This window comes from Gnatocerus cornutus, chromosome 2, assembly GCF_029298725.1.
Source record: "Gnatocerus cornutus isolate USDA-ARS CGAHR chromosome 2, icGnaCorn1.1, whole genome shotgun sequence".
Classification (NCBI taxonomy): Eukaryota; Metazoa; Arthropoda; class Insecta; order Coleoptera; family Tenebrionidae; genus Gnatocerus; species Gnatocerus cornutus.
In genome coordinates, this window is record NC_142234.1 from 21,920,386 (window position 1) to 21,946,173 (window position 25,788).

The 25,788-nt window shown below is 34.9% G+C and overlaps 1 protein-coding gene across 1 annotated transcript; it reads left to right on the forward strand.

Moving 5' to 3' along the window:
- The first annotated feature begins 9,925 nt into the window (after nt 1-9,925).
- On the forward strand, nt 9,926-19,623 carry scrt (scratch). Its single transcript, XM_088029404.1, has 2 exons — nt 9,926-10,302; nt 15,737-19,623. The coding sequence occupies exons 1-2, from the start codon at nt 10,101-10,103 to the stop codon at nt 16,792-16,794; spliced, it is 1,260 nt and encodes a 419-aa protein (XP_087885530.1). The 5' UTR covers nt 9,926-10,100; the 3' UTR covers nt 16,795-19,623.
- The last annotated feature ends 6,165 nt before the right edge of the window (nt 19,624-25,788 follow it).

Consider the following 25,788-nt stretch of genomic DNA (forward strand, 5'->3'; position numbering starts at 1 on the left):
GTGGTCAGCAATTGTTGCAGATGTACTATGGACACCCTGACCACACACAACACGGCACACAAGAAGAATCTGCTGACGTACAGGAAGCGATCACCGACAAGGATGTGTCCAGTTCCAGTCGTCGAGTCGCCAATATGTTTAATCGCTTAAACAAATTAATAAATTTTACTATTTGCCAAAATGCAATATGTGCATTTTTGTCGTTCAGCAGGTTCTTCAACCCGGTCAGTGACCAGCAGCAATCGTACATGTAGGCAATATTACGAAATTGTCTACTACTCATAATTAAGTTCAATGTATTGTTAAGTTTTTAATCATCACAATTTTTTATAAAATAAATTCAGTATAGAACCAACAGTCGTTCGATCTACTCCCCAACCCCCTTTAACAAATTTCATCGGTGTGGCACCAACACAACCAAAGATACAATTTTTTTATCAAATTTTGGAACTTTTTGGTTTGCCTCAAAAATAAAAATTTCTAAAATTTGACTCTTTTGTTCCACAATTATGAAAATTGGTGAAGTTAATAACCTTTGCCTGTTTACTGCAAATTTTGCGACACTTTGAATTTTTTACGTATCTTTTTGAGTCGAAGAAAAAAATTTTGATATTAGATTTTTTAATTACGCCACAATTTCTGGAATTTTCGAACTCTGCCAAATACTGTTTTTGATCTTTCTATTTTTTTTTTCAAGCGCAATTTCTTCTGGCTCAATTTTCGGTCAACTTGGCGAAATTTGTCTTATTCCGGTAATGAATAAGGTAAGCCCGCCCTTGCTCATATTTCAGCCCCTAATAGCCCCAGCGCTGGTAATCGACGGCTGTTCGATGTTTTTTGATGGATGATGACATGAATAATGATAGAGCTGCGGTTGGGCGTTATTTTACACGAGAAGACTTCAAATGGGGCCCTAATTTCCACGAAAAATCGCCTCTAATTTGGCCCGTCCAAACGTCAAAAATATGCTAATTGCGCAAAGAGAACGACGATAATTGCCATTTAATGACATGTTTAATATGCAAATGCGTCTGTTTTTCCGATTCGAATCGAAGAATGAACCGAAAGGGAAAAGCAATCGAAATCTGCTGATTTGTTCTAATCTGGAAAAGTCCTCTAAATCTAAAATCCATTTTCCGGAAGTTAAACTGGGCCACGACAAAGAAAACGAGTCACTTGTTAAAACTCCAACTCGGACATCCCGACATGTGACTTTTGGAAAGTCCGCAATTATGACTATTCATCTTTGAGCCGCATTGTGGTCGAAAAGTTTGCTCAAATTATTCGTATTCTTTCGAACGTGAGTGGAATATTGAGAAGTAAATGTGCAGCGTCGAGGGAGTGGACTTGAAAATATTCCACTTTTCAGACTGTCATGTTTGTAGCACTGTCATTACGAAGAGGGTGCAGCTCCAGGAAAGTTTGATTTGAAATCGAGGTGATTGGAAATCCATCACGTAATAGCCGCCATGCTGTCAAGGCGCGGAATGAAAAATGGCTCCGAGAGATTTTCACCCCGAAATACCCTTTCGTTTTCGCAGGGAAACTACTCAACAATGGGGGAAAAATGTGCAGTGCGCTCATTACCTCGTTACCGATTTCTTTGCTTTCCAATATCCTCTACTTCTATATCTTCAAGTGCGTTATGTAACAACAAAAGTAATTGCGTTACTTTTTAATATGTTTACCGGTAGAGCGTAAAAAAACCTGAGAAAACCTAAGGAAATTTCAGAAAACTTGAAGAAACTTGAGAAAACCTAAAAAAAAACGTAAAGAAACTTCCCAAATTAAAAAAAAAAGTGTTTTTGATTGTGTTGCTGCTACAGCTATAAAATTTGTAGAGGTTGCTACTTGTAATTTATTCATTAGTTGTACCAAATTTCAAAATAGTAGGCCAACAGAGTCGGATTTTAATAATTTTGGTGTTTATAGTAGTTTCAAAATATTCTTTAAAAAATTGTATCTTTGGTTGTGTTGGTACCAAAGCAATGAAATTTATGTATGTTGCTATTCTTGAGTCGTTTATTAACTGGTCTAAATTTCAGAATTGTGGAATAACAGAGTCGGATTTAAAAAAAAAATATTTTTAGGGTAGTTAATAGTATATTATGAAACGCGTTTCGTAATGAACATTTTGCCGCACGCACGTCATAAAGTAGTAAGTGCGGCAAAATGCATTATGAACAAGTATCATACGCTATTTTTTCTATTTCGCCTTATTTTAAACGAAAAAACTTGATTTCGAAATCTAGGGAATTTTAGGGTAGTTAGCATTTGCAAAATGTTCGGGAAAAAATTCGAAGTAGCCAAATCCAATTTCAGTCAGTTTGACAGGTGTGACGTTTTGAGGTTATCGGAGCGAAAGGGAGCCAAGAGAGCGAAGATATTGATCATGATCATGATACTTCTCTTGCATCCAAAGAGTTTTTCTCCGAAGAATTATTAAACCAAGTACATCAAGAAACAATAGTGTATTGATCGATTTATCAAGGTTTATCAAAACCAAAGTCTAAATTGTCAACGTTGACGGCAGGTTGACGGTTTGTCTGCTGCAAACCTAAGAAAAATATAAGTTCCTGGAAATATTGGCACGGCATTGATCCATTACGATACCGAAATACGCTCAAACGCGTATCGAAATATCTTCATTATGAACGCGAAATAGAAAAAAACTGTTTCAAAATCCTCTAAAAAAGTGTATCTTTAATTGTGTTGGTGCCACTGCGATCAAATTTAAGGAGTTTTCTTTTGGTAACTCATTTATTAACTGTACCAAATTGCAAAATTGTGCAACAACACAGTCGGATTTTATAAATTTTTATTTTAAGGTAATTAAAAAAAACTTGAAATTCTATAAAAAAAATCCGTATTATTGGTTTTATTAGCGCAACATCGATGAAATATGGGCAGGTTGTTTCTCTTAACCGATTTATTAACTGTACTAACTGCAAAATTGTGCAACGACAGAGTCGGATTATAGAAATTTTTATTTTTAGGGTAGTTAAAAACTGTTTCAAAATCCTCTAAAAAATTGTATCTTTAGATGTGTTGGCGCCACAGCGATCAAATTTGAGGAGTTTGCTTTTGGTGACTTATTTATTAACTGTACTAAATTGCAAAATTGTGCAACAACAGAGTCGGATTTTAGAAATTTTTATTTTAAGGTAATTAAATAAAAACTTAAAATTCTATAAAAAAAATCCGTATTATTGGTTTTATTAGCGCAACATCGATGAAATTTAAACAGGATGTTTCTCTTAACCCATTTATTAACTGTATCAAATTGCAAAATTGTGCAACGACAGAGTCGGATTTTAGAAATTTTTATTTTTAAGATTGTGAAAAAAAGTTTCAAAATCTTATAAAAAATTGTATTTTTTGTTGTGTTGGTGCTACTGCAACCAAATTAATGGAGGTTGCTACTGGTGATTCATTTATAAATTGTACCAAATTCCAAAATTGTGGAACCACAGAGTCGGATTTTAGAAATTTTTATTTTTGGGGTAGTTAAAAAAAGTTTTAAAATTTTATTATATTTTGACGATTTTGAATTTTTACTCACTTTATAAACAGCCAAATTTAAAAAAAATACAAAAATGCCGGAATTATGGCACTCTGAAAAATTATTGATGATTATACGTTCGTAAAAATTCAAATTTTCTCAAAATCTGTAATTATAGTTTCACGACTTTGAAATTTGACTTTGAAAAAACCTAAAAACGCCGGAATTACGATTAAAATTTGTTTACATTACAATCAACCCAATTTTACTAAGTGTGCCAAATATAGAAGACGTAGACCTAGAAACACCAGAGCTATGGCACTCAAAACCATTAATGGAAATTCTGATTTTAGAAAATCTACAATTTTAGTTTCAAAATTTTAGTTTTTTTGCGACTGCTTCGTTCAAAAATGCAAAAATAATCTTAAAATATGTTCAAAGGTTTTAATATTTTTGAATTAAAAATTTGAGTGTTTTATTAGTTTTGAAATAAAAAAAGAATGTTTTAAGTTTAGAAATCAGCTTGCAAGCACTTAAGCCCGCGTTCGTTCACCCTCTACTTGAACCACCGCGTATCTTCCCCAAACACCAGGCCCGAACCTCCTGTTGCTTGAATCCCACATTCGAGGGTTGTTCTTCCCCTCCGTCTGTATCCATAACGAGAACAATGGGGTGTAAATTTTCGCTAACCGGAAAAGTAGGGGCACGTGTCTGTCGGCCCGCTGCAACAATAGTGGAAGCAGATGAAACTGAAGTGACAAAAAAACTTCACATTCGTGCGCTACCTGATCCAAACAGATGCAACAGGGAACAAGAACTCCAACAATGAAACGGGTCGGTTCGATATGTCGCAGATTAAAATGTACAAAGCTGGAACGACTGGAAGTGTCACAAAGTGTGCTGCTGTGTGGTGAATGCACATTTTACTGGGTACTTGTTGAGCTGATTGTTCACTGAATGTCTTGCTTGGGCTCGAAAATTGCGAGATGACGAAACGAACGGAAACGGAATGGCTTAACTTGCGAGTTTATTGGGGGGAGCACCCCCCACGTCTATTGTTTATCGCCGCGATTAGCATACGAGCTAGCCGCCTCTTCTAGGGGTTGCTTCACCCTCGACTCCATTCATTTGCATTTTTTTTTAACGAACAAGGTGAAACATTCCATTTGTATGTTGTTGTGTGGCGGCTAATTTGTATGCCGAGTCGTATCACGTTGCAGATATGATGCAGCAGGGGTGGACTAGACCGGAGGCTGCTTATCGAGTGCCTTCGATCGGTTGATGAGGACCGGGAGGCTGCAGATAGGCCTTATCTGCGGCGACTGGGGACATTAACGGGATTGCGCCTCCACCACCCGTGCACAGACTTAAATACTGCAGCGAATGAAGAAAAATTCTATTTATTTTACCTCAATCTCCATCAAGCGAAGAACAAACGCCATTAAAGTTTGAGTGCGATAAGAGTAATTGGTGCTCTGATAAAAGTCATTTCTAGTCAAAAATTTTGGTAACGACACCGTAAACTACAACTGAAGAAGTTAACATTTTACTCCGAGCAAACAAAGCTCTGAAGTTTCTTTCTAGGACTGTTGGTCATAAAAACAGGATAATTCACATGTTTGTTTTTATAGAGACATAATCCGCTCTATAATCTGGCTTTGCATTTGCAATTTGAAAACACTGTAAAGTGAAGAAGTAAACTTCTTGTACTTTATTCTCTAGCAGACATAAAACGCAGAACTTGCACGGGAGCGCGATAAAAACCAAACTCAATTCCGCTCTTGCTGGAAAAACGGATATTCTTAACAAAAGTAAGTACTTAGCGTAATAAAATTACGCATGACATAAGACAAAAGTTCTTGAGATAATCCGTTGCACGGCGGTTAAAGGTGAAGTAAGTTATTATAATCTGAAGAGACGGAATTTTATCAAGTTTGAGGGCGAATTGGCTCATTTAATAATCTTTGTCTGTTTATAAAGTGGAAAAAAAATATAAATCGTGCAACTGTAATTGCAGATTTGGAAAAATTTGAATTTTTACGAAGGCATAATCTCTAAAAAAATTTTGATTGTCGTAATTTCGGCGTTTTTAGATTTTTTTTGTAATTTGATACACTTAATACCCATTTTTGGCTTATAAAGATTTTACTTCAACACAAAATTCTCCAATAATTCTTCAGAGTGCCGCAATTCCGGCGTTTTTAGATTTTATTTGAAATTTGGCGCACTTAATAATCCTTTGTCGGTTTATAAAGTAGGCAAACATTCAAAATTGTAAAACTATAATTGCGGATTTTAGAAATTTTTATTTTTGGTACCAAGCAAAAAGTTCCCAGATCCTTCATTAAAATTCGTAATTTTGGTAATTTTAGTGCTATAACTAAGAAATTTTAGAAAATTACGATTATGTAATTGTGTATTAATCCCACCAAATTTCAAAATTGGAGAGTAAAAAACATAGATTTTAGAAATTCTATTTTTGAGCAAAAAGTTCCCACATTTTTCTCTAAAATTCGTAGTTATGGTAATTTTAGGGCTACAACTATGAAATTTAGAAAAGTTACTAATTTAAAATCGTTTATTGACTCTATTAAATTGCAAGAATGTAGAGGGTAGAACACAGATTTTAGAAATTTTTATTTTTGGGCCCAAGCAAAAAGTTCCTTCATTTTTCACTAAAATTCATAATTTTGGTAATTTTAGTGCTACAATTATAAAATTTGGGAAAGTTACAATTTTCAACTCGTTTATTAACTCCACCAAATTGCAAGATTGTAGAGCAAAAAACATAGATTTTAGAAATTTTTATTTTTGAGCATAACTCAAAAGTTTCCACTTTCTTCTCTAAAATTTGTAATTTTAGTAATTTTAGTGCTACAACTATGAAGCTTGGGGAATTTACTATTTTAAAGTCGTTTATTAACTCCACCAAATTGCAAGATTGTAGAGCAAAAAACACAAATTTTCGAAATTTTTATTTTTGAGCCTAATTGAAAAGTTCCCACTTTCTTCTCTCAAATTCGTAATTTTAGTAAATTTAGTGCTACAACTATGAAATTTGGGGAATTTACTACTTTAAAGTCGTTTATTAACTCCACCAAATTGCAAGATTGTAGAGCAAAAAACATAGATTTTAGAAATTTTTATTTTTGAGCCTAACCCAAAAGTTCCCACTTTCTTCTCTAAAATTTGTAATTTTAGTAATTTTAGTGCTACAACTATGAAACTTGGGGAATTTACTATTTTAGAGTCGTTAATTAACTCTACCAAATTGCAAGATTGTAGAGCAAAAAACATAGATTTTAGAAATTTTTATTTTTGAGACCAACCAAAAAGTTCCCACTTTCTTCTCTAAAATTCGCAATTTTGGTAATTTTAGTGCTGCAACTATAAAACTTGGGGAATTTACTTTTTTAGAGTCGTTTATTAACTCCACCAAATTGCAAGATTGTAGAGCAAAAAACACGGATTTCAGAAATTTTTATTTTTGAGACCAACCAAAAAGTTCCCACTTTCTTCTCTAAAATTCGTAATTTTGGTAATTTTAGTGCTACAACTATAAAACTTGGGAAATTTGCTATCTAAGAGTCGTTTATTAATTCCACCAAATTGCAAAATTGTAGAGCAAAAGACACAAATTTTAGAAATTTTTATTTTTGAGCCTAACTCAAAAGTTCCCACTTTCTTCTCTAAAATTCGTAATTTTAGTAAATTTAGTGCTACAACTATGAAACTTGGGGAATTTACTATTTTAAAGTCGTTTATTAACTCCACCAAATTGCAAAATTGTAGAGCAAAAAACATAGATTTTAGAAATTTTTATTTTTGAGCCTAATTCAAAAGTTCCCACTTTCTTCTCTAAAATTTGTAATTTTAGTAATTTTAGTGCTACAACTATGAAACTTGGGGAATTTACTACCTTAGAGTCGTTTATTAACTCCACCAAATTGCAAGATTGTAGAGCAAAAAACACGGATTTTAGAAATTTTTATTTTTGAGACAACCAAAAAGTTCCCACTTTCTTCCCTAAAATTCGTAATTTTGGTAATTTTAGTGCTGCAACTATAAAACTTGGGGAATTTACTTTTTTAGAGTCGTTTATTAACTCCACCAAATTGCAAGATTGTAGAGCAAAAAACACGGATTTCAGAAATTTTTATTTTTGAGACCAACCAAAAAGTTCCCACTTTCTTCTCTAAAATTCGTAATTTTGGTAATTTTAGTGCTACAACTATGAAACTTGGGGAATTTACTATTTTAAAGTCGTTTATTAACTCCACCAAATTGCAAGATTGTAGAGCAAAAAACACGGATTTTAGAAATTTTTATTTTTGAAACTAACCAAAAAGTTCCCACTTTCTCCTCTAAAATTCGTAATTTTGGTAATTTTAGTGCTGCAACTATAAAACTTGGGGAATTCACTTTTTTAGAGCCGTTTATTAACTCCACTAAATTGCAAGGTTGTAGAGCAAAAAACACGGATTTTAGAAATTTTTATTTTTGAGCCCAAGCAAAAAGTTCCTTCATTTTTCACTAAAATTCATAATTTTGGTAATTTTAGTGCTACAATTATAAAATTTGGGAAAGTTACAATTTTCAAGTCGTTTATTAACTCCACCAAATTGCAAGATTGTAGAGCAAAAAACACGGATTTTAGAAATTTTTATTTTTGAGACCAACCCAAAAGTTCCCACTTCCTTCCCTAAAATTCGTAATTTTGGTAATTTTAGTGCTACAACTATGAAACTTGGGGAATTTGCTATCTAAGAGTCGTTTATTAATTCCACCAAATTGCAAAATTGTGGAGCGAAAGACACAAATTTTAGAAATTTTTACTTTTGAGCCTAACTCAAAAGTTCCCACTTTCTTCTCTAAAATTCGTAATTTTAGTAATTTTAGTGCTACAACTATGAAACTTGGGGAATTTACTATTTTAAAGTCGTTTATTAACTCCACCAAATTGCAAGATTGTAGAGCAAAAAACATAGATTTTAGAAATTTTTATTTTTGAGCATAACTCAAAAGTTCCCACTTTCTTCTCTAAAATTTGTAATTTTAGTAATTTTAGTGCTACAACTATGAAACTTGGGGAATTTACTATTTTAAAGTCGTTTATTAACTTCACCAAATTGCAAGATTGTAGAGCAAAAAACACAAATTTTCGAAATTTTTATTTTTGAGCCTAATTGAAAAGTTCCCACTTTCTTCTCTCAAATTCGTAATTTTAGTAAATTTAGTGCTACAACTATGAAATTTGGGGAATTTACTATTTTAAAGTCGTTTATTAACTCCACCAAATTGCCAGATTGTAGAGCAAAAAACATAGATTTTAGAAATTTTTATTTTTGAGCCTAATTCAAAAGTTCCCACTTTCTTCTCTAAAATTCGTAATTTTGGTAATTTTAGTGCTACAACTATGAAACTTGGGGTATTTGCTATCTAAGAGTCGTTTATTAATTCCACTAAATTGCAAAATTGTAGAGCAAAAGACACAAATTTTCGAAATTTTTATTTTTGAGCCTAACTCAAAAGTTCCCACTTTTTTCTCTAAAATTCGTAATTTTAGTAAATTTAGTGCTACAACTATGAAACTTGGGGAATTTACTATTTTAGTGTCGTTTATTAACTCCACCAAATTGCCAGATTGTAGAGCAAAAGACACAGAGTTTAGAAATTTTTAGTTTTAGGACCAAGCAAAACGTTCCTTCATTTTTCACTAAAATTCAAAATTTAAAATTATAAAACTATAATTGCGTATTATGAGAAAATTTAATTTAAATAATTTTTCAGAGTGAAATTTGGCGCACTAAATTTGGCGCTTGCTCCGTTTGTAAAGTGAGCAAAAACTCAAAATTATGGACCCTAAATTACAGATTTTTGTCAAAAAAAAAACACTGAACTCAATTCCGCTCTGTTGAAGACCGGATATTCTTAAGAAAAGTAAGTACTTAGCGAAATAGAATTACGCACGACATAAGACAAAAGTTCTTGAGATAATCCGTTGCACGGCGGTAAAGGTAAAGTAAATTATTATAATCCGAAGAGACGAAATTTTATCAAGTTTGAGGGCGAGCTGGGGTGCTATCTTTATTAAAACTTTTATCTTGAGTGCCACTCATTCGCCTTATTTATTTCTTTTCGGTTTTTCGGGGGAACAAAGTAATTTTCGTTTTTTTCCGGGGTGTAGTAGCGTTTCCGGTTTCCGGAGCCTGCAACCCCATCCATCCATCTGCTATCTATCAGGTGGTCGTCGTCCAGGTACGGCACGTGCCCCTCTCCCCCATCGAGCGGCCACGTGTTGGAGTAGCGCGTCCTCAGCCGGCGCACCCCTTCCGCAATCGATGCGCGGCCGGCGGCGCGGGGCGGACGCCGTCCCCACTCCCTCCACTATATATAAAAGCGCTAGAGGGTTAGGGCGCGCTCCAAAACCACGAGGGGTCTGTTTAGTTTAGTTCTGTTGTGTTCGCTCTTGTTCGCTGTCTTCTGTCCTGTCCTCTCTCTGTAGTAGTTCTTCCGTTTCTCGATGTCTTCGGGGTGGTGCGAGTGCGCGAGTGCACGTCTTTAGGGATGTCGGCGGGTCTAGGCACGCGATAGCGCCATGCCGCGCTGCCTCATGGCTAAGAAGTGGAAGGCGTATCCGTGGCCGGAGCGACCGGAGCCGCCCGACCAAGATGAGGACGAGGAGATCGACGTCGTGGGAGACGCTCCTTCGTGCTGGGGGCCCTCGAGTCCTACGGCGGGCGCCACGGCGCCCAGCCCACCGCCGACGTCGCCGAACGGAACCACGCTCGTCTACAACGGTACGACCAAAATATTCTCAATTTGGCGTTTCTTCATTTTAAAGTTAAATCCATTCGCGAATTTATTCAACAGGTAATTGAATATTTTTCCAACCCAAAAATAACAAATCGTCTCCGGATTTTTAAAAATAGCTCCGGAATTTTAAGCCTCATAATTATTCATCACATATCGATTTGTCTTCCCAATCATCGACAACGATCTCGATTAATTCACAGCCGTCACCTTTTTAAAGGAGCCTTTTCAAACGCCAAATTAAACAGATTTTACAAAATTTTAATTTTTTAAGAACGCAAAATTTCCAATAATTTTTCGGACCGACGTGATTCCGGCGTTTTTTTGTTTGAAATTTGACACATTTAATAACGTTTGCGGGTTTATAGAGTGAACAAAAATTCAAAATCGTAAAACTATTATTGCGAATTTTGAGAAAATTTGAATTTTTTAAGAACCCAAAATCTCAAATTACGTAATTTTGTTGTTTTTTGGTCTTTTTCTTTAAAAATTGGCACATTTAATAATATTTGGTTGTTAATACGAGTAAAGTAGATAAAAATTCAAAATCGTGACAATATAATAGAATTTTAAAACTTTTTTTAATTACCATAGAAATAAAACAATTTAAAACCCGACTCTGTAATTCCACAATTTTGACATTTGGTACAGTTAATAAATGGGTCACCAGTAGCAACCTCCCTAAATTTGATTGCAGTGGCACCAACACAACCAAAGATTAAATTTTTTATAGAATTTTGAAACTTTTTTTGACTACAATAAAAATAAAAAAATTTAAAATCCGACTCTGTAATTCCACAATTTTGACATTTGGTACAGTTAATAAATGAGTCACCAGTAGCAACCTCCCTAAATTTGATTGCAGTGGCACCAACACAACCAAAGATTAAATTTTTTATAGAATTTTGAAACGTTTTTTGACTACAATAAAAATAAAAAAAATAAAATCCGACTCTGTAATTCCACAATTATGCAATTTGGTACAGTTAATAAATGAGTCACCAGTAGCAACCTCCCTAAATTTGATTGCAGTGGCACCAACACAACCAAAGATTAAATTTTTTATAGAATTTTGAAACGTTTTTTGAATACAATAAAAATAAAAAAAATTAAAATCCGACTCTGTAATTCCACAATTATGCAATTTGGTACAGTTAATAAATGAGTCACCAGTAGCAACTTCCCTAAATTTGATCGCAGTGGCACCAACACAACCAAAGATTAAATTTTTTATAGAATTTTGAAACTTTTTTTGACTACAATAAAAATAAAAAAATTTAAAATCCGACTCTGTAATTCCACAATTTTGACATTTGGTACAGTTAATAAATGGGTCACCAGTAGCAACCTCCCTAAATTTGATTGCAGTGGCACCAACACAACCAAAGATTAAATTTTTTATAGAATTTTGAAACTTTTTTTGACTACAATAAAAATAAAAAAAATTAAAATCCGACTCTGTAATTCCACAATTTTGACATTTGGTACAGTTAATAAATGGGTCACCAGTAGCAACCTCCCTAAATTTGATTGCAGTGGCACCAACACAACCAAAGATTAAATTTTTTATAGAATTTTGAAACGTTTTTTGACTACAATAAAAATTAAAAAAATTAAAATCCGACTCTGTAATTCCACAATTATGCAATTTGGTACAGTTAATAAATGAGTCACCAGTAGCAACTTCCCTAAATTTGATCGCAGTGGCACCAACACAACCAAAGATTAAATTTTTTATAGAATTTTGAAACTTTTTTTGACTACAATAAAAATAAAAAAAATTAAAATCTGACTCTGTAATTCCACAATTTTGACATTTGGTACAGTTAATAAATGAGTCACCAGTAGCAACCTCCCTAAATTTGATCGCAGTGGCACCAACACAACCAAAGATACAAATTTTTATAGGATTTTGAAACTTTTTTTTTAACTACATACTCTAAAAATAAAAATTTTTTAAATTTGACTATGTAATTCCACAATTTTGACATTTGGTACAGTAAATAAATGGGTCACCAGCAGCAACCTCCCTAAATTTGATTGCAGTGGCACCAACATAACCAAAGATACAAATTTTTATAGGATTTTGAAACTTTTTTTTTAACTACTCTAAAAATAAAAATTTTTAAAATTTGACTATGTAATTTCACAATTTTGACATTTGGTGCAGTAAATAAATGGGTCACCAGCAGCAACCTCCCTAAATTTGATCGCAGTGGCACCAACACAACGAAAGATACCATTTTTATAGGATTTTAAAGCTTTTTTTAACTACCATGAAAATAAATAATTTCGATGTTTTTAGATATTTTTTTTGAAATATGTACACTGAATACCAATTTTTGGCTCATAAAGTAGGCAAAAATTCAAAAGTTTCAACACAAAATTGCAGATTTTACAAAATTTGATTTTTTTAAGAACGCAAAATCTCCAATAATCTTTTAGAGTGCTATTTTAGGTTTTTTGCTTGAAATTTAGCACACTTAATGATCTAATAAATAATAATAATAAACAATTGCAGATTTTGAAAAATTAGAATTTTTTTAAGAACGCAAAATCTCCAATAATTCATCATCGACGACGATCTCGATTAATTCACAGCCATCACCTTTTTAAAAGAGCCTTTTCAAACGCGTAATTAAACTCGTAGTTTCTTATCTTAATAGCCCGTGATGAATGAAAACATCAAAAAGTCTCGATAATTCAATGAAAATTTTGCGCGAATTTCCCCGCTCCTGTCTAGGATCCGAGCTTAACGAGTTGATTATCAAAGCGAATTAAAATGATTAGATTCCCTCTCTCGATGCAAATTCAGCGGAATGTCTTCTGCTTCATTTAAATCGGCGAAGCTCGAATTTTGCAAGGCAAGGACGAAGTTTCCCCGCTCCGTTCAGGCAGAATTTGAAACAGATCGCTAATCCTCGCTGAAGAAAAACTGACCCACTTTTGCCCCATTTCCCGAGCGAAATATCAATAATCAGGCAGAATACCTCCGAGAAAATTGGCTAGAAAAATTAATCGATGATAAGACAAAGCTTTCTGAGCAAATACGAGGACAAAGCGGCGGTAAAAGTGGTTTTAATTGTGCTTTTCTGTCCGGTGGTAAGGTGAGACTTTATCGAACAGAATTGGGGTGAAAAATCTCCCTTTGACCCTTCGCGCGTTATGCAAATAGAGTCCCGTCCGTTGTTGTGTTGACGAGGGTGCGCAACAGTTTCCCCTTCCGTTTAAGCGCGAAATAATCATCTTTAGCGCCTCTCTGGAATTCCGAAGAAGAGACAATACCATAAAAACGGGGATCGGCGTCGTAAAACGACTCGCTTCTTATTGTCCTGGATAAGGACGAACGTACGGGATATGCATAGCATAACAGAAGGCTCTCTCTGTATACAACAGCTGGAGCGACGTCGCTCCCCTTTTAATTAAATCGGATACATCACAACAGCTGGCAGTGCGCGCCACTGGCATTAAAACGCAGAGCTCATCGCCAGAAACTCGATAAAAAGAAAAGTTAATATTCACTAGTAGGTGTGGACGGTGGCTTCTTCGGATTATTCGGAAAGCGCGTTTATGAAAAACGGGAATTAGAGTGGAGAGGGCTGCAGGTGACAAAGCTAACGTCAGGTTTTAATGGCGGTACTTCATAAAGTGAAACAAATTAAGTGACAATGTCAGGTTTTCGGGATTTTTAAGCCACTTTTCGCCGAGCGGGGGAGTTTGAGCGAAGGTGGATAAATATGATATCAAATAAGTTTCGCGTTCGCCTGTCACTCGCGTAAATATCAAGATCAACTGCAGAGGTGGACTTCGCTTTTTTTGGGGATCTAGCTTTGGGGCCTTCTTTGTTTCATAGTCTAATATGAAGAAATTAAACTTTAAAGCCACGGATAAGCGAGGGCCGCGAAAAGAAGTCGGCCATCTAGTCCCTTGCTAAAATTCGTAGTTTTGGTAATTTTAGTGCTACAGGTGTGAAATTTGGAGAAGTTACTATTTTAGAGTCGTTTATTTACTCTACTAAAGTGCAAAACTGTAGAGCACAAAACGTGGATTTTAGAAATTTTTATTTTTGAGACCAAGCAAAAAGTTCCAACATCTGCCACTAAAATTCGTAATTTTGGTAATTTTAGTGCTACAACTATGAAATTTAGGGAAGGCACTATTTTTAAATTGTTTATTAACTTTGCCAAATTGCAAGATCGTAGAGCAAAAGAGACAAATTTTAGAAATTTTTATTTTTGTGACCAGGCAAAAAGTTTCTCCATTTTGCACTAAAATTCATAAATTTGGTAATTTTAGTGCTACAACTATGAAATTTGGGGAAGTTATTATTTTTGGGTCGTTTATTAACTCTGCCAAATTGTAAAATTGTAGAGCAAAAAACACAGATTTTAGAAATTTTTAGTTTTGAGACCAAGCAAAAAATTCCCACTTCCGTCTCCAAAGTTCGTAGTTTTAGTAATTTTAGTGCTACAACTATGAAATTTGGGGAAGTTACTATTTTTGAGTCGTTTATTGACTCTGCCAAATTGCAAAAATGTAGAGCAAAAAACGCAGATTTTGAAAATTTTTTAGTTTTGAGACCAAGCAAAAAGTTCCCACATCCTTCACTAAAATTCGTCATTTTGGTAAATTTAGTGCAATAGCTATGAAATTTAAGGAAATTACTATTATTGAGTCGTTTATTAACTCTGCTAAATTGCAAAATTGGAGAGCAGAAAACAACGATTTTAGAAATTTTTATTTTAGAGTCTAAGCAAAAACATTTTCCACCAAAATTCGTAATTTTGGTAATGTTAGAGCTACAACTATGAAATTCAAGGAAATTACTATCTTAACGTCGTTTATTAATTTTACCAAATTGCAAAACTGTAGAGCAAAAAACAAGGATTTTAGAAATTTTTATTTTTGAGACCAAGAAAAAAGTTCCTACATTGTTCGCTAAAATTCGTAATTTTGGTAATTTTAGTACTACAACTATGAAATTTGAGGAAGTTACTAATTTAGAGTTGCATATTAACTCCACCAAATTGCAAAATTGTAGAGCTACAAATACGGATTTTAGAATTTTTTAGTTTTGAGATCAAGCAAAAAGAGCCCACCTTTTTCACTAAAATTCGCAATTTTAGTAATTTGAGTGCTACAACTATAAAATTTAGGAAAGTTACTAGTTTTAAGTTCTTTATTAACTTTGCCAAATTGCAACATTGTGGAGCAAAAGACACAGATTTTAGAAATTTTTAGTTTTGAGACCAAGCAAGAAGTTCCAACATATGGCACTAAAATTCATAATTTTAATAATTTTAGTGCTAGAACAATGAAATTAGGGAAAATTACTATTTTTGAGTCGTTTATTATCTTTACCAAATTGCAAGATTGTCGAGCAATTGACACAAATTTAAGAATTTTTTCTTTTGGTTTCAGGCTACCTTCACGAATTTTCTCCTTCAACCTACACAACAACAAGCTTCATCCCACGCAACGACCAACCCTTGAGCGGCCAAACGCAGCCATCGTACGCAACCCTGCGAACCGTGGTGGAAACGCAAGATCTCCGGCCCGAATACAGCACTCCCACTCCCACCGCCGTCCCCCGTTCCAGAAAATCGTTGGCGATGACTTACACCAGCACGGGAACTGCCCTCTCCTTGCCGCCCAAAAAGAAGGACATCTACAGACCGTACTCGCTCGACGACAAACCCCTTCCGCCGCCTGCCATCCGAGTACCAGCCGAAGAAGACCTCCACGCAGCGCACGCAATCCTTGATCTAAGTGCATCGACGACGGTGTTTCTACCGCCGCCACCACCGCCGCCAGAAGACAGGCGGGAGGACGACGAGGGCGGTCTCACTCCCACGAAGTCCGGTAAGACCATCGCTTACACCTACGAGGCGTTCTTCGTGAGCGACGGGCGGTCGAAGAAGCGGTTCAATGCCGAGGACCCCGCCGTGACGAAGAGCTTGGGGGGCGAGAAGCCGAAGTACACCTGCAGCGAGTGCGGGAAGCAGTACGCAACCTCCAGCAATCTCTCGAGGCACAAACAGACGCATCGCAGCCTTGACTCGCAGTCGGCGAAGAAGTGCATGACGTGTGGTAAGGCGTACGTGAGTATGCCGGCCTTGGCGATGCACGTCCTCACGCACAAACTGGCGCACCGATGCGGCGTGTGCGGGAAACAGTTCTCGCGGCCTTGGCTGCTGCAAGGGCACCTAAGGTCGCACACGGGGGAGAAGCCCTACGGCTGCGCGCACTGCGGAAAAGCCTTCGCCGACAGGTCCAACCTCCGCGCGCACATGCAGACGCATTCGGCTGATAAGAACTTCGAGTGTCCGAGGTGCCATAAGACGTTCGCGCTAAAGTCGTACTTGAACAAGCATCTGGAGTCGGCGTGTTTGAAGGAGGAGTCGCCGCCCCCCACGCAGAGCTGCGCGGAGGAGGTGGCCAGGGACGTTCCAGTGCCCATAAGGGTGTACGCGGCCTGAGGGTTGGCCTGTGTCTAGTCAGCTTCTAGTCATTCCGTCTTTCCTGGTGAAGTACCCAGAAATGCGCGAGTAATTACCATTACTCACCCATCTCCCGGTACTTCTGGTACTTTTAGTGTAGTTTTAAGTGCGGCACTAGATTAGCCGTGATTTATTCTTCGCGAACTGATGCCCCTTGTAAATATCCCTCCCAAAGAGATAACACATCGCAACACGTCCAATAAGTTAGGGTTAGATGTAAGTTGGTCTCTACCTTTAGAACACCACAGTCCTCGGGTGGCGGCGGCGCGGGCGCCCAACAACTTTCTCTACTGCGGGATTTGCTAGGGCCGCCGCCACCCGCGGACCCAGAACAAGATGTTATCGGCACCCTGTATAGGCGTCATTTAGTTAATTAAATCGCGACATTCCAACGTTCGTTACGAACAAAAGCAAAGTTTCACAAACAACGAAGTTATGCAAATACTAGTATTATACATATTTAGATTAAGAGTGGAATTAAGTGAGATTTAAATATTATAACGAGCGGCCGGAGCCGCATCTAGTCGCAGCCTCTAGTCCCGGTCCTCTTTAATCCAAAAGTTGTTCTAGTCCCATTTATAGTCAATTATATTTTCGTTTTCGTATTTGTTGTGGAGATCTATATTATATACCTGCGCGGAGTCTAAAGCACGTCTTTTAGACAACGACTTAAATTCCAATTATTGTACTATAGCGAACAAGAGTTAAAATATAAAAGAGAAAAAAAATAAGATCAACGAAGCATAGTTTTGGCAGTATTTTTGCAAGCATATACTTATTATACATGATAATTATATATTTATTAAGGTATTGACGACGTCGGTACCGTCGTTTAGGTAAGCGAACATGGAGTAGCACTTATAACCTGTTGTCCCTGATTGTTACGAGTGGGCCAGTGCAATGAGGTCGGCCCCACAGCCACGCGCCGCCGAAACCGCCAAATTCCCCCAAAAACTGCTTTTTGACAATGACATTTTGGGAACACCGAGCGCCTATCAACGACACACGTCCAAATAATCAAAGATGTCAGTGTCTTCGAAGTGTCCGCGTAACCTTACATTTTGGCAGTGTCAAATTTGACAGTTCTTGATTTTCCGGTGTAATCTAGTCAGGTTCAGGGATTTTCTGTTTTGCACTAAACAAACTACTCTAAAGTGCAGCTCATTATTTGGAGAATTTTCCTATGCAAATTTTCAAAAATTCTTGGGTGTAAATCAGGCTTTACCTTGAGTGGACCAATAGGAAGTTTATCGGCTTTCAATACGTCACTTGTCAAAAATTAATGTTTGCAACGTCAGTAATGCGCAAAATGACGTCCAAGAATTTCTGTTCACGGCTGTAATTGAGATGTCATTTTCAATTGTTTTTTTTTACGGTTGGTTACCCTCCCAAGGTCACTAATTTCTACATTTACATCGTGTAATTCGCTCCTGTTGCAAATGTTGCAATGGCAGTGTTATCTAACGTCAAAATTCAATTTCAGTTGACTTACAGTACGTTTACATGTTAAAATTGTCAAATGTCAAATTCTTTGGACGATATTCCGACCCCAAATAAAGTTGCAACAAAACCCAACCGCAATGACATTTTCCAAAAAGGTTTTTTTTGATCAAGCAAGCTTTGACAATGACATTTAAGAAACGCTAAATGTCAATTTGCGACCGACGTTTTCAATTGTTTTTTCTGTATTGGTGCTTTTCTACGGTGGGTTTAGGTTGCAATGTTTACCCAAGGTCACAAATTTTGACATTTCCATTGTGTAATTCGCTCCTGTTGCAAATGTTTCAAATCTGAATTAGATTTTCAGGAACAAAAGACGGTCGTGTAGGCTCAGTCAATGTCAAATTTCAATTTCAGTTGTCAAATTGTCAAATGTCAAATTCTGGAGACGATATTCCAACCCCAAATAAAGTTGCAAAAAAAAACAACCGCAATGACATTTTCCAAAAATTTTTTTTTTCATTAAGCAAGCTCCGATTTGACAATGACTTTTAAGAAACACCAAATGTCAATTTGCGACGGACGTTTTCATTTGTTTTTTCTGTATTGGTGCTTTTCTACGGTTGGTTTAGGTTGCAATGTTTACCCAAGGTCACAAATTTTGACATTTCCATAGTGTAATTCGCTCCTGTTGCAAACGTTTCAAATCTGAATTAGATTTTGAGGAACAAAAGACGGTCGTGTAGGCTCAGTCAATGCCAAATTTCAATTTCAGTTGTCAAATTGTCAAATGTCAAATTCTGGAGACGATATTCCAACCCCAAATAAAGTTGCAAAAAAACCCAACCGCAATGACATTTTCCAAAAAACTTTTTTTTTCATTAAGCAAGCTCCGATTTGACAATGACTTTTAAGAAACACCAAATGTCAATTTGCGACGGACGTTTTCATTTGTTTTTTCTGTATTGGTGCTTTTCTACGGTTGGTTTAGGTTGCAATGTTTACCCAAGGTCACAAATTTTGACATTTCCATTGTGTAATTCGCTCCTGTTGCAAATGTTTCAAATCTGAATTAGATTTTGAGGAACAAAAGACGGTCGTGTAGGCTCAGTCAGTGTCAAATTTCAATTTCAGTTGTCAAAGTGTCAAATGTCAAATTCTGGAGACGATATTCCAACCCCAAATAAAGTTGCAAAAAAAACCAACGGCAATGACATTTTCCAAAAATTTTTTTTTTCATTAAGCAAGCTCCGATTTGACAATGACATTTAAGAAGCACTAAATGCCAATTTGCGGCCGACGTTTTCAATTGTTTTTTCTGTATTGGTGCTTTTCTACGGTGGGTTTAGGTTGCAATGTTTACCCAAGGTCACAAATTTTGACATTTCCATTGTGGAATTTGCTCCTGTTGCAAATGTTTCAAGTCTGAATTAGATTTTGAGGAACAAAAGACGGTCGTGTAGGCTCAGTCAATGTCAAATTTCAATTTCAGTTGTCAAATTGTCAAATGTCAAATTCTGGAGACGATATTCCAACCCCAAATAAAGTTGCAAAAAACCCAACCGCAATGACATTTTCCAAAAATTTTTTTTTCATTAAGCAAGCTCCGATTTGACAATGACATTTAAGAAACGCTAAATGTCAATTTGCGACCGACGTTTTCAATTGTTTTTTCTGTATTGGTGCTTTTCTACGGTTGGTTTAGGTTGCAATGTTTACCCAAGGTCACAAATTTTGACATTTCCATTGTGTAATTCGCTCCTGTTGCAAATGTTTCAAATCTGAATTAGATTTTGAGGAACAAAAGACGGTCGTGTAGGCTCAGTCAATGTCAAATTTCAATTTCAGTTGTCAAATTGTCAAATGTCAAATTCTGGAGACGATATTCCAACCCCAAATAAAGTTGCAAAAAAAAACAACCGCAATGACATTTTCCAAAAATTTTTTTTTCATTAAGCAAGCTCCGATTTGACAATGACATTTAAGAAACGCTAAATGTCAATTTGCGACCGACGTTTTCAATTGTTTTTTCTGTATTGGTGCTTTTCTACGGTTGGTTTAGGTTGCAATGTTTACCCAAGGTCACAAATTTTGACATTTCCATTGTGTAATTTGCTCCTGTTGCAAATGTTTCAAGTCTGAATTAGATTTTGAGGAACAAAAGACGGTCGTGTAGGCTCAGTCAGTGTCAAATTTCAATTTCAGTTGTCAAATTGTCAAATGTCAAATTTTGGAGACGATATTTCAACTTAAAAAAAGTTCTAATAAAACCCAACCGCAGTGAAATTTTTCAAAAAACTTTTTTCCATCAAGCAAGCTCCGATTTGACAATGACTTTTAAGAAACACCAAATGTCAATCAATTTTCAATTGTTTTTTCTGTATTGGTGCTCTACGGTTGGTTTAGGATGCAATGTTCACTCAAGGTCACAAATTTTTACATTTCCATTGTGTAATTCGCTCCTGGTGCAATGTTTCAAATCTGAATTAGACAAAAGACGGTCGTGTACTTCCCATTTATTTTGATTACCGCATTTCAAGGTCATAATTTGTGAAAATTGTGGGGCTTTACGGCAAATTTGAGAAGATTTATGCATTGGATTGAACATAAACGGGTACTTGAACACCCAAACACCCGTTTTTGATTCAATTTAATACATAAATCCTCTCAAGTTTGACGTAGAGCTCCACAATTTTCACAAATTATGACCTTGAAATGCGGTATTCAAAATAAATGAGAAATAGGCTCAGTCAATGTCAAATTTCAATTTCAGTTGTCAATTTTAAATTTCAGTTGTCAAATTGTCATATATTAAATTCTGGGAACGACATTCCAACCTCAAAAAAAGTAGCAACAAATCCCAACCACGGTGAAATTCTTCAAAAAACTTTTTTTCCATGAAGCAAGCCCTGATTATCAATGACATTTAAGAAACGCCGAATGTCAATCTGCGACGGAAGTTTTCAGTTGTTTTTTCAGTATTGATACTTTTTCACGGTTGGTTTAGGTTGCAATGTTTAGCCAAGGTCACAAATTTTGACATTTCCAACCTTGTTGCAAATCTGATTAGATTTTGAGTAACAAAAGCCGGTCGTGTGGGCTCTGTCAATGTCAAAAGTCAATTCCGGTACAGCGAGAATTTGGGTTTCGGGCTTGTGGCGTGGGCGCTCCGCCGTTATGGGGGCCCGCGCGCTGCGCCAGGCGAGTGTGCATCTAGTCATTAGCCAGATAGTAGTGTCGGGCCGCAACCGCCGCCACTGGTGTCGTGGTCGATCCGGAGTCGATGGTGCCTTAGCGACGATTGAGGGGGCGCCGTCGCGTTTCTCAACAACGAACCCGGAAACGAATTTTCCACTTTCAACCGCAAATTTCGTCCAAAGTCGTTTCACAGGAAGACTCACCAGTGGCGTGTCGCGTCAGCTTCAGTCAGTAGCGTAGAGAGCACCGTAGCGTGTGAGAGCAAGTTAGGCGTATATAGGGGTTATTTATTTGACATATATACATATAGTTTATTATAAATATTCGCTGGCAATAATTCGGGGGGAGACGCGAGCCGCGACATCCTCGAAAACCAAGCAATAAAACACCGCGTGGCCGAGTTAAGGGAGGAACTAAGCTCAGAGGGAAGTTTTGGGTGAATCGCTACTAAAACAACGAAGATATTTTCTAAATGCGCAGTCCAAAAGTCCGTTTCTGGCAGCGAGGGCAGCGGGGCTCAGTATCGGCCCCCGGAAGCCGGGTATTCAAAAGCAATAAGCACAGTAGTCGGGTCGAGGGTGGCCTGGAACCATAGCAATATATAGATAACGAATACTTAAGTAAACTAGACTTAAGATCTAGACATCGAATGAGCCGACGGCGACGTCGCCACTTCGTCACGTGTCAATTACGAAGAAATGCCGGGTGGCGGCGTCACCGTTTAGTTTAGCTGCCTGCCTATCTATATATAAATATATAGCAATATAGTGTCAGCAATAGTTTACAATTATACTATTAACGAATATAATCAAAGCAATACCATATATTGTATTATTTACTTAGTCATAGGTAGACAAGTTTAGACGACTTAAGTAAAATCAATCTGTACTAACAAATAGCCCTCTAGCGTGGTAGTGTCACGCGCGAGTAGCAGCAATGCCAAAGATGTGAACATGTTGTCATGACGTTTCGTAATATATTTTGTGGAAAGTTTCATGTTCTGCCGATGGTTGGAGAGTTTTACACTTTGGCTAAGCGCAGAGCTTGCAGAACCTGTACACATGCAGTCCAGTACTTGACCACTTTATTATTATTACATTCTATTATGATTATTATTATTATTACTGTAACACTACATAGTAAGTTTTGTATTATATTTTCATAATAAATAGTCTAGAAAAATTCTCCTCATTATTTTATCCCCAATTTGACTTATTTTCAGCACAGAAGAATATAAAATGTACAATGGAAGTGAACATTCACTTCGCTCGGCGCGTCATCTCAGAGTTGTTCGATAAAGAATCATTTCACTGACTTGGTACATAAAATTCGTTCAACAAAAAAAAAAATCTAAAATTTTCAATTCTAAAACTCTCTAATGTAGTACACTGAATAAATGCTTCTAAAGCAAGAAAATTTTAGATTTTGAGTTCGACCTATACATATTTGACAACATCTAAACTTTGTAATTCTAGATCTAAAATTTTGTAATTTAGAATTCTTAATAAACGCATCTAAAGGAACAAGTTCAGCAAATTTCATTACTTTACTGTCAATACGGTCGAATTTATAAAGTTTTAGAAACATTTCAAATTGTGGTTTTTAGTTCGTTCTATGAATAAAAATTTTTAAAATCCGCAATTCGTGTTCAAAAATTCTTTAATTTTGTACACTTCATAACCACCTCTTAGGTAATAAGTCCACTAAATTTGACAGGTAAATTAAAAAAAAAACTGAATTTCGATTTTTTAATGGTCAAAATAAAAATTGCTAAAACCCGCAATTCGTGATCTAAACTTTTGTAAATTTGTACACGTAATAAACGCCCATTACATAACAAGTTGACCAAATTTGACAGTATTAGCGTCAAAATTAACAAATTTACAAAATTTAAAAAATATTTAGAATTTTGAGTTCTTCATGCTCGAAATAAAATTTTCTAAAATCCGCAATTCGTGATCTAAAATTTTGTAATTTGGTACACTTAATAGACGCCTACTAAATAACTAATCTACAACATTTGACAGCATTAACGTCAAAATTGACAAATTTATAAATTTTATAAAAAAAATTAAGTTTTGAGTTCTTCATAATCCAAATAAACATTTCTAAAATCCGCAATTCATGTTCTAAAATTTTGTAATTTTGTACATTTAATAAACTATTAATTAACAAGTCCACTAAATTTGACAGCATTAGGGTCAAAATTGACGAATTTACAATTTTTTGTTAAGAAAATTTGAATTTCGAGTTCATGATCGAAATAAAAAAATTTTAAAATTCGAAAATCGTAATCTAATATTTTGTAATTTCGTACACTTAATAAACGCGTATTAAATAATCAATCTACAAAAATTGACAGCATTAGTGTCAAAATTAACAAATTTACAAAATTTAAAATATATTTAGAATTTTGAGTTCTTCATGCTCGAAATAAAATTTTCTAAAATCCGCAATTCGTGATCTAAAATTTTGTAATTTGGTACACTTAATAGACGCCTACTAAATAACTAATCTACAACATTTGACAGCATTAACGTCAAAATTGACAAATTTATAAATTTTATAAAAAAAATTAAGTTTTGAGTTCTTCATAATCCAAATAAACATTTCTAAAATCCGCAATTCATGTTCTAAAATTTTGTAATTTTGTACATTTAATAAACTATTAATTAACAAGTCCACTAAATTTGACAGCATTAGGGTCAAAATTGACGAATTTACAATTTTTTGTTAAGAAAATTTGAATTTCGAGTTCATGATCGAAATAAAAAAATTTTAAAATTCGAAAATCGTAATCTAATATTTTGTAATTTCGTACACTTAATAAACGCGTATTAAATAATCAATCTACAAAAATTGACAGCATTAGTGTCAAAATTAACAAATTTACAAAATTTAAAATATATTTAGAATTTTGAGTTCTTCAGGCTCGAAATAAAATTTTCTAAAATCCGCAATTCGTAATCTAAAATTTTGTAATTTGGTACACTTAATAGACGCCTACTAAATAACTAATCTACAACATTTGACAGCATTAACGTCAAAATTGACAAATTTATAAATTTTATAAAAAAAATTAAGTTTTGAGTTCTTCATAATCCAAATAAACATTTCTAAAATCCGCAATTCATGTTCTAAAATTTTGTAATTTTGTACATTTAATAAACTATTAATTAACAAGTCCACTAAATTTGACAGCATTAGGGTCAAAATTGACGAATTTACAATTTTTTTTAAGAAAATTTGAATTTCGAGTTCATGATCGAAATAAAAAAATTTTAAAATTCGAAAATCGTAATCTAATATTTTGTAATTTCGTACACTTAATAAACGCGTATTAAATAATCAATCTACAAAATTTGACAGCATTAGTGTCAAAATTAACAAATTTACAAAATTTAAAATATATTTAGAATTTTGAGTTCTTCAGGCTCGAAATAAAATTTTCTAAAATCCGCAATTCGTAATCTAAAATTTTGTAATTTGGTACACTTAATAGACGCCTACTAAATAACTAATCTACAACATTTGGCAGCATTAACGTCAAAATTGACAAATTTATAAATTTTATAAAAAAAATTAAGTTTTGAGTTCTTCATAATCCAAATAAACATTTCTAAAATCCGCAATTCATGTTCTAAAATTTTGTAATTTTGTACATTTAATAAACTTCTATTAATTAACAAGTCCACTAAATTTGACAGCATTAGGGTCAAAATTGACGAATTTACAATTTTTTTTAAGAAAATTTGAATTTCGAGTTCATGATCGAAATAAAAAAAATTTAAAATTCGAAAATCGTAATCTAATATTTTGTAATTTCGTACACTTAATAAACGCGTATTAAATAATCAATCTACAAAATTTGACAGCATTAGTGTCAAAATTAACAAATTTACAAAATTTAAAATATATTTAGAATTTTGAGTTCTTCAGGCTCGAAATAAAATTTTCTAAAATCCGCAATTCGTGATCTAAAATTTTGTAATTTGGTACACTTAATAGACGCCTACTAAATAACTAATCTACAACATTTGACAGCATTAACGTCAAAATTGACAAATTTATAAATTTTATAAAAAAAATTAAGTTTTGAGTTCTTCATAATCCAAATAAACATTTCTAAAATCCGCAATTCATGTTCTAAAATTTTGTAATTTTGTACATTTAATAAACTATTAATTAACAAGTCCACTAAATTTGACAGCATTAGGGTCAAAATTGACGAATTTACAATTTTTTTTAAGAAAATTTGAATTTCGAGTTCATGATCGAAATAAAAAAATTTTAAAATTCGAAAATCGTAATCTAATATTTTGTAATTTCGTACAC